General features: G+C 47.7%; 1 protein-coding gene across 4 annotated transcripts in view; it reads right to left on the bottom strand.

Moving 5' to 3' along the window:
- Window positions 1–13,242, bottom strand: part of PDPK1 (3-phosphoinositide dependent protein kinase 1) — a 79,027-nt gene that overhangs the window by 35,824 nt on the left and 29,961 nt on the right. For all 4 annotated transcript variants that reach the window (XM_063098671.1, XM_063098672.1, XM_063098674.1 and 1 more), the window contains exon 2: window positions 2,107–2,373. In XM_063098671.1, coding sequence (XP_062954741.1) covers window positions 2,107–2,373 — 267 coding nt within the window. The remainder of the gene's footprint in view (window positions 1–2,106; window positions 2,374–13,242) is intronic.

The following is a 13,242-nucleotide window of genomic DNA, read 5'->3' as shown; positions in this document are numbered from 1 at the left end:
AGAAGAATGGAGGTGGACTATATGTACTCCAGTGGAAAGATCTCAAAGGAGGAATACACCATGTGTGGATGGTTCCCAGCCCCTGGGGAGTGAAGGGTAGTGAGGGGCAGTGGGCCAGGGCAGCACTTCCCATCTCTAGGTTAGGTATTTATGCAATGTTACATTTCTTCACAAGAGCATATACTAGCTATGCAAGAAAATAGGAAGAAAGAATTGTTAGAGAGTACCAATGTTGAGTGGAATTCTTTCGAAGGAGATATTTATGTTATCCTCTGTTGTCTAAGTTCAACATTTCATAAGCATGTTTCCTACAGGGAGGGAAGGGTCCTTTTCCAGAGAATAACATGTGATGTGTCCTTCCACGTCACCCAGCGTGACAGACAGCAGGGCTAACCTGGACATCACGGCTGTCCTCAGGGGGCTTCCTGCTCTCCAGCACCAGCGCCAGGCTCTGCCATGTCAAGACCCCACCCAGCCTCATAACCACGGCTTGTCCTTGACCTCTCCCCTGGAAATCTCATCTTAAGTGGTCTCTATTGCAGGTATGATGAGAAAGAACTGAGGGTAACTCAAGACCCAGGGCTGCAAATTCCAAACAGCCCCAGGAAGGAGCCTCCAGCTCACAGCACTTTCCTGGGCACCTCCACAGTATAGGTTCAAAAAGGCACAGGGTGATAAGAATGACGACTGTGTCCCCCAGAAATGTTGGTGCCTACTTTCAACCCACTGGGGAAGCCCAGGGACATGGGCAATTTCACAGAGAAGTCCTCGTTTTCCAGTCAAGATAAATGTAAAGAAGTAAAACTGAGAAAAAGGGAGAACTCTTCTTTTACTGGACTATTATAAGTACCCATGCAGAACACCCAGGGTTCTTTTCAAAATAGTTTCTTCTTTCTGAAATGATCTTCGGTACCAGAACTACTGGGAACTATTCTCATGGTTGAAGGATTTTTTCATGAGGGCATAATCCTTTTCTAAACAAAACTCTTTCATAGAAGTTACAATAAAAAAACTAAATTAAAAGTATAAGAGCACCAAAGTTAACATTAATTAAAACAAGATGCTGGGAATATGGGTGGGCTATAATATTTCATGTTCTTTGTATTTTTAAATATTTAATAAAAATGTAAAAAGAGAACAGGACAACAAATTTCACATACTACTTCTTCACAAAGACCAGGCAAGACACACTTGTTATTCAGGAACTATCCAGAACGGGGAGCCTGGAGCAGCCCCAGCACACGGTCCCCCCTCACTTGGCCCATCTTGGAGACCACAGTGGGCACAGGAATCTGTGTTTCTATGGAGGCACAGATGGAGACTGTGCACCCCGGAACCAGGGGAAGGGTCAGGTTCATAGGCCTCGCCTGAGCTTGTCACGACCCTTGCCACGGCCACCACTCACGGGTCCCACCTCAACAAAGGGGCTGATGCTCTGAACCTTTGCTTTAAGAGGAACACACACCACATGGCAAGTAAAACTCACTCCAGTTGCAAAAAGAGTTATGAGAGTGACTTGACAGTACTGGGACAATATCTCTGTTTACAAAACTGAGAACACAAGAATCTGGAGGCTGCATCTCTAGCAAATGACCAGGGTCTACTGTTTTATGTACTTAAAAAAGAAAAACAAAACAAAGAAACAAAAAAGGCCATTAAATATTAACAAAAAACTCTTAGAAGAGAGTAATACTGACACTAACTCTTAATCTAGGGAACAGAAAAGCTTCCAGGGCCTTGCCAACGGGACACAAGAACCCAGAATGTAACATGCTGATGCCAGGTTAGAATAAATTAACTTCATTTAAAAAACAAAAACAAAAAAACCCATAAAACATTAAGAGATGCTTTTTAAAGCTTTCATCCACAAAAATTAGGTTTAGATATTTTAGCCACACTTCTCAGGTGATCTACTTGACGAGGAGCCCAGCCCCGAAAGATTCAAGTGCCTGGCCTTCACAATAGGAGACAGCTCACAAGGGGCCTGAGACCAACCCCAGGAAGAACACCAGCCCTGGAGCTGGGTCTCTGGGCTCAGAACACCTGAAGGTCAGCCTTCCCAAGGAAAACACACTCATGTGACAAACAGCAGTAGCATATACTTACTGTTGAAAAAGAACCTTCACCGAGAATCTTCCCAAATTTGAAGTCCTCAGGCCGTTTCTTCCGAGGCTGTGGTGGTGGCTGAGTGGTGTGTTGCAGGGAGCTGGCACTCGACCGGGACTCGGCTGTGGTGCCATCCATGGCAGGGCTTTGCCTGCTGCCACCACCGGGAATACCAGGGGCCGTGCTGGACTCAGTCTGGGTCCTCACCATTGATGGGGATGGGCAGGAACATAACACCACACTGGACTGAATGGGGACAGCGTCATACTGGTAGACACAGAGGAGAAAGACGTAAGAGTCAAAGTGTCTGAACTCAGGCACCTCCTCTCAAGCCCTCAGGACAGGGCAGGCCATCTGACACGCTGCCACCCTCCTCCCAAGTCCTCTTCCCTGCTCTACCCTGCCCGCCACTGCCACAGGCTGCACTCCTCCAGCCTCACCCCGCCCTCAGCACTGCCCCAGCCTCCCACCAACCCCTTCCATGGCCAAATCAAAGCAAGCAGAGATAGACAGCATCGTACATTTTAAACTATGCAGGGGATGAACAGATAAGAATGATGACTGAATATATTTACAATACACAGAGATGCCCAGTGCAGGCAAGGCCATGATAAAGCAAGCACACTCAAACAGCTGCAGCTGACGCTGAAAACTGGTGTCCCTCTTAAAATGTTTATGGAAAACAATTTGGCAATTGTCAAAAAAGCGACTACTGAACAGTTGTCAAAGAGACACACAGAAATATGAAAAGAGACAAGGGTAAAAACACAGTTAAAAATTCAAGTCATCCCTGTACCGGCCAGCCGCCAAAAAATAAAAATGTAAGTGAGCATTAGGAAAGGATCAGAGCTCAAAGCTAAATCAGAAATATGTAAAAGTTGCACCCACAGACATAAAAATCCCTTCTCCAGCTCTGACCGTGACATGTTCTCACAGTGGCGACACTGGCCCACCCACGACCAGATTGTGATAGAACAACATGAAATAAACTCAAAGTACCCAGAAGGGCACCTAACTCATGTCTCATTACGGTCCTGGAACCCACGCTGGTCTAAAAACAAGGAAACTCCTCCCATGCCTGTGGCAGCATGGAAGGGCAGGAAAGCCAGCCTGAAGGGTCTGCCACTGGCCAAGTGGTGGCATTTTAAACACTAAAAACAGATCAACCAGAATAGGCTGAAACTGAGAAAAGTCATGAGTCTGTAATGATACACAAAGGTGGTAAAAAGTACATCAATAGTGTCATATAAAAGGCTGAACACAAGTAAATGCTTAATTTCATTCATTTAAATAAGTGTGTGGACATACAGAACTGTTTCTTGTATTGTGTGTATGTCTGCTTACAAAGGAGAGACAAGGAATTACTCTCTGTGTGTAAACAGGAGAGAATACACACTGTGAAGAAAAAAGAATTCTGGAAAAGTAGAAACTATACCAAGATCAGGAAGGACAGGTGGGCACACAGTAACAAACAGTGTGCGGCAGGATGACAGCTAAGCCACCAAAGAGAAGAGCTAAAAGAGAAATGCATTTTGTGATCTCAAGATGAACAAGACAAAAACACATCTAGACAGAACATCCTGTGACCCAAACACGATGAGCACGGAGGTGGATACGGGAGGTAGCAGATGGCAGAACATGCAGGCATGGGGCCGTCCGTGCAGTGCTCGAGCCCTGGCTCCACACAGGAGGCCAGCCCAGGGGACAGAGGCCCAGCCAGGTCTCCCGGAAGACACACCACAGCTGGTTCCCAACCAAGGAGCCATCGTCAATAACTCTGCACCTGCACCATGGCTGGGAAGACAGGCTTCTCTTTCCTACAAGTCTGCTAAATTCATCCTAAGTCCAGGCAGGGTATAAAATTATGAAGGAGTTAACCAAACACACAGTATCAGTGAAATATGACCAACTGACTTTGTAATAAATATCCAAGAGAATCTGATAAAAAATATGTTTTTACTTTCTAGTGTGCTAGTAGATGTTTGTTTATTTATTTAGGCAGTTGGCCGGAACAGGGATCGAACCCTGGACCTTGGTGTTATCAGCACCATGCTCTGACCAACTGAGCTAAGCACCCAGCCCCAATCGCAGATATTTAAATGCTCAGTAGCAACTCAGTAAGTTGAACATTAAGGAAAGCTCAAATACTAGCAAGCATTCCCCATACACAAAACCCCTCAGACACAAGATAATCACTCGACTTCCTCATACAAACTCAGCCTAAGAGAATGATTCAACAGTATTTTAAAGCCCCATTTATAAAATATTCCATTGCAGCTTTGGGTATTACAGCAAAAGCTCAGAACAGCCTACATGCTCACCACAGAGAAGTGATACAGTAAACGGGGCATACACACTTAAACTTAACGGAATACCCCACAGCCCTTAAAAATAAACTTAAAGGCTGTGGACACATGATACAAAATTAAAACAATTTAAGGGTATATTGGAATTTTATGTACTCTTCTGGCAAATTTTCTAAAAGTTTGAAATTACTTCTAATTAAAAAGCAAAACGTATGTATAAAAGAATACAAAACTGCATGAATACTAACATTGCAAAAATGTTACAAACATACCTATAGAAGAGACTGACAAGAAAATGACCAAATGAAAAGTGGTTGTTAAAGTAGTGGGATTATGGATGCTCTTTGTATGCCACATTTGTGATAGAACCGAAAAGAAGCAAATATCCAAGCTAAATACAATTTGAAGCAAACGGTCCAAGCTGTCCTGATGTAAAGGCAGGCTGGTGGCCTCTGGGGTGGAAGGATACTCCACATGTGCCTAAGGAGCTGCTCCAGCAGCCAGTGCCAGCATCAGGCTTTGGTACTCCTGGAAGTGCAGGGCCCGCCCATGTACTTTTTTTTTTTTTTTTTAATAAAAGATGACCAGTAATGGGATCTTAACCCATGACTTGGTGTTGTCAGCACCACACTCTCCCAAGCTAACCAGCCATCCCTATACAGGGATCTGAATCCGTGGCCTTGGTGTTATCAGCCACAGGCCGGCCCTCCCATGTACTCTTGAATCAGAGACTCCTGAAGCTTGGCGACTAACACCTTCCCCAGTATGCAATCTGTGTGCAGTCTCCCACAGGTAACCAACCCCTGGCAAACCGTGCAGACATGACCAGCAATACAGAACCTCTAGCTGGACCAGCCACCCAAAGAGCACCATTCATTTATGGAAAACTGCTGTTTTCTCAAAGGTTCCTAAGGGTCGCCAATAAGTTGGGTATGCCTTATGAATTTCATAAATACAATTATGCATCGCTGGATGACATGGGCTTGTTCTGAGAAATGCATCATTAGGCGATTTCATCACTGTGCAATCACACAGTGTACTTACACAGACCGAGATGGTATCACCCACTGCTCTATGTGAGTAACACACTGCACTACAAAGTTAACTACAGCTACGACATCACTAGGAGATAAGAATTTTTCAGCTCCACTATTTTATTTTTGCAGCTGGCTGGTATAGGGATTCAAACCCACGACCTTGGTATTATAAGCACCACGCTCTAACCAACTGAGCTAAGCAGCCAGCCCTCCATTTTAATCTTATGGGACCACCATCATATACACAGTCCATCTCTGACCAAAACATTGTAATGTAGTGCATGTCCAAATTACATGACCATTACATGTCCATTACATGACCAAAACATGTAATGTAGTGTGTAATGTCCTCCATTTCACAAGAGGAACAAGGCCTCAGTCAGTCCCTTAATGATCTCTATAACCAAAGCCTACAACATGGCCTAAGTATAATCAGACTCTAATAACTCTCCCCTCAGAGATCAGCAAGAACTTTCCATCTTCAGGGGTAATGGTAAGTGGAGAAAAGGTCATGATCACCAGGCTCAAGGCCAGCAGGAACTACAATTGGCCTGAACTGTCCTCACAAGGCAGGCCAACCATGCTACGAATGGACTGTGTGCAGCAGAGCACTGAGCACACCTGACAAAGCTCCTAGACACAGTAAAGGGCCTCCAGGGCCATCCCATGAGCAGACTTTGCAGCCCAGGACTGAAGAACAGCAGAACTATGCTGACCTGTAGGGGCACACACAAGGGAGGAGAGGCAGAAGGAGCCAGCACTCCACACTGTGAAGTCCCGGGCACCCGCGGGTGGCCATCATTGTCCCACAAGGGGGGAGGGACACACCTGTCCTACCAAATGTGTAAGTCAGATCAACATGGGTGTGTTTACAGGACTCACATTAAGTTCATCTGTATGTCTAGCCTCCGGCCAAGTAAGGCTCATGGAGACAGTGAAAGGGATGCATAAGACAGTGGAAAACTATCCTCCTACATGACGGGATCCAGCGGCTTCTCCATCAGATGAGCAGTCCAGCCCAGTCCTGGCCTCAGCCTGGAGCAAGCACAGCCCCCATGCAGAGGAGCACCCAAGCGGTGCACAGAGGTAGCAGTCAACCATGGCGAGCTTGTATAGGAAGCTTCAACTTAATCAGAGATACAAAGGAATGTGTTGCTTTTAAGTAAAAATTGACAAATGAACTACTGAGCAAAATCTCAAACACGAATGAATTTTTTAAATAACAAAATGTGACAGGCTAATTCATGGACGCGGAAAAACATAATTTGCATGTCAACATGTGTCTAAACCCAAGGATGATTCTGGCCAAAGTGCCAACGTCGCCGTCACAGGAAGTTCTTGGCCCAGGTGGAGGAGAGCAGCATTGTCTCTTCATGGTGGACAGGACCTCAGCCCTCAGAGGTGCTGTAAGCAACATCCAAGAGCAATGAAGAATTGTCCAAAGGGTCAGCTGTGATGGCTGTGGAGACTGCAGACAGCAGGCGTCCACGTCGACAGAATGCATGGGGACACTGAAGAACTGGACCTGGGGCTGACTGGTTAGCTCAGTTGGTTAGAGCACCACCTTGGAACACCAAGGTCAAAGGTTTGGATTCCCATGCTGGCCAGCCATCAAAAAATAAAATATTAAAAAAAAAGAAAAGAACTAGGCCTGAAACCCTACCCCCCCCCCCATATCAAACTGGCTATTCTGGGGACAGATGACCCTGATCTCAAGCACCCCATGAGAGACATAAAACATAAAGGAACGCTTACATGCCCTCAGGAGCATTTACCAAGAAACGCTATCTTCAGCTCAAGCTTCCTGATTACTAATTTGAACAAGAGTTCCAGCCCATGGAGAGTTGTCCCCCAAAGACAGACAACCAGAAGGCAAGTCTGATGAGACTTTGGTTTACAAGCACATGTCTCAGACAGCAAGCTTTTCTTTTCATCAAAGTGGTTTCTATGGTTATAGAAAAGGTCTCCAGAACAGATCCTCCAAGGACAGCTCTCTCCCTCAGAAGATACAAGCCTGTGCCTGACCTGGTCCCAGACAGCCCCTCATCCAGCTGCCGGCCAGACTGTGAGCTATGCAGAAACCAACAGGCTGTCCTGACAGACCCTGTGACACCAAGCAGCACCTGGGTAGGCAGTGACTCAGGAAGACATTGGAGCACTGTGGGAACAAACCTGCACATTTCCTCTTCGACATCACCTACACACGGGGACAGGGAGCACTATGGAAAACGCCCAGGTCACCTGAGCAGATGTGCACGAAGATGGGAGGTGTCACGAGGACTGAGATTTGAAGGACAGGAAGTATGTGTTTTGTTGTTACTGGTACTGTTTGTTGAGGTGGCAGAGAATAATTCAGTCATAAAAACAGCCATAGCGGACCAGCCCATGGCTCACTCAGGACAGTGTGGTGCTGATAACACCAAGGCCATGGGATCCCATATAGGGATGGCCAGTTAGCTCACTGGGTGAGTGTGGTGCTGACAACACCAAGTCAAGGGTTAAGATCCCCTTATCGGTCATCTTTAAAAAAAAAAAAAAAGAAAGAAAAGAAAAGAAACAGCCACAGAGAAGGCATTTCAGAGCAGCCACTTTCACTGCAGAACTTAAGCATCAGATATGCCACTCAGCAATGACAAGTTTCGATGCAGAGGATCTCAGCCCAGCCCCCGACAACATGTGGTCGGACCAGATGTGCTACCAAAGCTCCTTCCGCCCAGGGGAGTGCAGGTGTCCAGTTCACAGGCAGTGAGTGTGAGAACCAGCAACTGGCCTGGCCAGTCACTGGCACAGTCCTGGGGTTGCTGCTCCTGAGGCTGCTGGGCACAGAGCCGCACTAATGGCTCATGGGGGATACAGCTGATGCCCCGCTACTGCAAGTGCCCATCTCAGGAACAAAGGGGCCCTGGTACATATTCAATCCCAGTGGCTCTCAACTGGGGTGATTTGCTCCCCAGGTGAGACTTGGTGATGTCTGGAGACAGTTTTGATTGTCATAACTGGGGAAGGAAGAAAGTGTTACTGGCATTTATTGGGTAGAGGCAGGGATGCTGCTAAGCATCTTACAATTAACGTGACCCTCCCCCTCCCCCCCAGCAAAGAAAGATCCGGTCCAAGGGTCAATAGTTTCCAGCTGAGAAATCCTGCTCTGTCCTCATAGACTCTACCCTCCCTACTAAGGAAGAAACCCACCAGGTCTTCAGTGGCCCCACTCCCAGCACTCAGCACAGTGGCAGGCATGCATGCAGCAGCTCTCAAAGCAGGAGGGGAGAGGAAGGATGAGCACAGAAAGTGAATACTGAGGACGAGGTGCTGTCCAGTCTGAAAAGCATATTTTAAAAATCCTAATGCTATATTTGGGAAACAACAAAAACCTTATTTTCATGATATAAACAGTATTAAACGGCAGGTAAGGTTCCCAAGAAGGGGATGTGACTTAAAATTGAGATATACTGAACTGGTGCAGAATCAAGCAACACCAAATGTACTTCAGACACTGGAAGAGCCTAATGGGAGTCTAAGGAAAGGGGGGATCTGACTGGCTGAAGGAGCCAGAGAAAGTTTGGGGAGGAAAGCCACAGAGACCAGATAACACACTGAGGCTGAGAGAAAGAGAGCATGCACACCCCTAGCTGGGGGGGGGGGGGGTGACACTGCCTTTTCCTCAGCAGCAGAGAGTGAGACATGCCACAGAAAATGCAGATAAGATACCCAGGGCCCCTGTCCAAGGAAACACCACCAGGGCACCAGCCTTCTACTTCTTTTTCAATTTCTCTTGGACTCCTAGCTCAGCTGGTCAAGTCGCAGGTTTTGGCTAGAACTCTGCTTGGCAATGCTGTTTCCAAATGCCACCCTTTGACATTTCAGTTGCTGTAAAATTATACCCAATACTTTCTCTAATTTAAGATTTTTTTTTTTTTTTTTAAACTAATGAAGCAAACTCTCGGCACTTGGGAACAGGGATGAAAAACACGTCTAGGAACCTGGGTCTGATTACTGTGAGGAACACCCTGTTTCTTCCACAGCACAGTAAGCTACTGCAGAATAAGAACACATCCAGCCAGAAAAGTGCTATGTGAGAGGTCCTGGTTGAGCGCCCCGGAGGGTAGGGGGTTGCTGTTCATGGAAGAAGCCACAGCCCCACCCATCTCACCCCAGCAGCAGATAAAGGAGGGTTAAGCTCTGACTGCCCCACCATACCCTGTGGGTGATCTATGATTGAGACAGTAGTTAGAGAAACACTGTGTTCTGTATACTTCCCACAGCCTGTCATGAAAGACTTAAGCCCAGGTTTTTCCCATCTGTAAACATTAATGCACCTAATGCTAACTCTTACCTTTAAAAGGTGCTGGCTATGTCACCCAGCCCAAAAGTACAACTCAAGAAAGGTTCAAAGGCGCTAATTAGCCTCTACTTTAAGGCACACATGCCACCTTAGTGTAAATTAACATAAACGAGTTAGTTGTCTTACTTTGCTGTTGACACCTGTCTGAAACCATCAGCACACTGTGGGCAGGTGCAGAATGCTCTCTGCAGCTCTGCTTGCTTTGGTTTGGCGCACATGAAGTAGAAGGCTCAGCAGAGTTAGAAAACAGGAACAGAGTGCATGCTAACCAGATACTGGGGTGCGGTGAGGTGGCCTGGGGTCAAGCTCAGGGTGCCAGGAGAGCATGCCGAGCACATTTGCAGACACACCAGCTGAGCAGCACCTCCAGCACACAGCCTAGATCCCTCCCCCTAGAATTCCCAGGACTCCAGGCCTTCACCATTGGGAACCTCTCCCGTCCCTTCACCCACCTAACTCAACAGGCACATTTGTGCTGCTCACACGGCTCCTGGCATGTCCAACAACTCTATGTCCACAGTCCTGGAAGGGCTAAGGGAAGAGCTGAGACTTTCAGCTTGCCCAGCTGTGTATATCTCAAGTCGTGGAGGGGCCTCTGCAGGTACACCATACTCCCTAAAGCCATGGTGTTTGTTGTTTCATAAGAACATATTCACTGATTTTCCTCAGTTTCTTCTATTTTTTCCCCCCCTTCTGGAGGCTGGCCAGCAGGGGATCTGAACCTTTAACAAAGTTTCTTAAAGAGGGTAAATTAATTACATGATTCACCCAAATACTTAACCAACATGGCTGCTCTGCTAGCCAGGTCTGGGACGTGGCCAGAAGACAGACGTGGTCCCTGCCATAAGAAGTTTACATCCTGACAGATGGGCCCAACGTCACGAAAGAACCACCCAACTACAGTGGCAGGGGTGCTATGCAGAGATGGACAGGTGCTGGCAGAGTCCAGAGCAGCCCCCTGGCTGTGGTGAGGCCATGAGTTCAGGCAGAGCATCTGGAGGGCTGAAGCACTGGTGGGGGGGGGGGGGCAACAATGGCTTAGACAGCACTGCAACAGCGGGGAAAGACACATCCACCTCCAGAAGTGAAATATAATAACAGCTAAACATGTATCACACATTTTAAAATTTCACTTCCCTCTAATGTTTCAAATTCAAAATACAGCAGCCTTCATGAGTCAGAAAGAAAAATCAGTCATTTTGAGATCAACATCCAAGTGAAGTGTAGAAAGAGCTCTGGATTTTTGAAGCAGCAACAACAGGTGGTGTAACACAGACGGTCAGACGCCCCCCTTCCACCACGTGCTTTATATGAAACAGCACCACACGGCAGCTTCAATGATGTTAAGGCAAACGCAGGGCCTTCAAGACCACAACGTTCACTGAGCACCTGCTGTGCGCCAGGCATTGTCCTGGGCACTGGGGACACAGCAAAACACAAGACCAAGCCCAGGCCTTCAAGAAGCCCACATTCTAGTGGGGCAGACAGGCCTAAAAACGCAAAACAGATAAAACATACAGTGTGTCAGGTGGTAATAATTACTGTGAGAAAAACAAAGCAGGGCAGAGGCAGGACTACTTGGATAGGGTGGTGCAAACAGCAACAAGCAGTGAAGTCCTCACGGGGAAGGTGACATCTGAGCAAAGGCTCGAGGAGATGGGGAAAGCCCCAAAGACATCTGGGGACGGTCTTCGTGGCAGAGGCCAGGCCTGTGCAAAGCCTGGAGGCCGGAGCAGCACTAGAATCACACATGTCCAGGTTGGCCATGGCACAGCCACCTCCAGACAAAGCCCCTGGCTGCTGGGCAGGGACTTCAGTGCCCTGGAATACCCCTTCTGGGGTCACTTCTGGGACCCTCTGGACACCTTAAACCACAAGGGTGGGAGCATGAAACCACCCATAAGGGCCCAGGCGCCTCCTGAACCTGACTCCCGATGCCAGCTTAACCACAGCTCAAGGCCATGCTGTTCCGCATCACCCCTGGGCTCCCAGACGCTGACCACCAGACCACTGCTGCTCTTATGGGCATGAAGACACAGGGACCTGTCTACTGGCAGCCTTCCGCCTTAGTGGAATTCTGCAATTTCCTTCTTGCCTTGGCTACAGCACACCAGCCAAGAACCTTTCAGGGCCCTCCCTGGTGGGACGATGTTTATAAGGTCAACATGGCGTTCTTGCCTTCCCTTCAAGGCCATCATAACTTGCCACCACTGGAATGTTTCAATGAATAATTTTACTTTTACTTTTACAGTGAAAGAAAATAATGGTTGCAATATTACATTTTAAAGTACTTTGAAGCGTCAATTGTAAAATGAAAAGCCTGAGAAAAAAGGCCTCTTTGAGTGTGAAAAGTCTAAATGTTTATTTGTACCACAGCTGTTGTTCTAAAGGGCAGATTCCATAGCATTTTTAGGCAGTGATTAAGCTGCATAAACAGCACTCAGACTATCTGCCGCGATCTGCAGGATGTGTGCTGCCCAATGGCCCACGTGCTGGGGAGGCTCCCGCCAGGCTCCTAAGGCACCCCCTCCTCCAACCCCCTAAACAGCCTGGAGAGCCCAGCTGACTCAGGGCCTGGGGGCAAGTCACTCCCTCATGCACAGCCCAATGTGCTTGCCACCCAGCTGGTGACCCAAAATTATGGTAAATAAAACTTTTGGTTACTCAATAGCTTCTGAAACTTAAATCTCTGAAGAAATGTAAAGCAACAAAACTTTAGGTGTGCCTGTCTACCATCCCCGTTCCTCATTAACATGGAGCACCTCACAATAAGTTCCCGGAGAACATTGCTGTCTGCCCATCCACAGGTACAGTGCCACCATAAGAGACCCCACCCCAAGTTATGATCTGATGGCTGGCCTTCCCTACACACACATGTGCACACATCCCAAATCCAAGCCCCTCACACCCACGGAAGGCTGGGAGCTGTAGCCTGCCTCCCAGCTGCCTCACACCAGTGGCCACCCGTGGCCAAGGCCTGCCCAGGCTGGTACAGCCTCTTCCCCACTAGGAGCCTCCCACCGACCAGACTCCAACATCTACTTCTCAGGCCTGGCAACCAATCAATCTCCCCTTCAGGACAGAACGCCTTCTGTCCTCTTCTACCTCCCATGAGGCTGTCAGGACAAGTTTCTGCCAACTTCATCATTGCTGAGAAACGTGAAAGATGTGCCCGTGGTACACATCTATTGAGAACAAGGAAGGATGAATATGCTAAATTGAATTTAGCTAGGAGTATCAGCGCCATCAGCATCCAAAGTTCTTAAAGCTGCCAGGCACCATCTCCGGAGTCTCTAGAAAAGTGGGTCTGGCCATGCCATGCTGCTCTCCAGCAACCACTGCTTCCTACTTATTCACAGGTGTGCACACCAGCTGTGGGCAGGAACACCTGCTGTACTTGCTACGCCTCCCCAGAGCCGGCACATGGGGTTTAGGCAAGGACCACCACCAC

Source organism: Cynocephalus volans, chromosome 6 (genome assembly GCF_027409185.1).
Source record: "Cynocephalus volans isolate mCynVol1 chromosome 6, mCynVol1.pri, whole genome shotgun sequence".
Lineage (NCBI taxonomy): Eukaryota > Metazoa > Chordata > Mammalia > Dermoptera > Cynocephalidae > Cynocephalus > Cynocephalus volans.
Note: the sequence above shows the minus strand (reverse complement) of the source record. Positions and strands in the feature narration are given on the sequence as shown.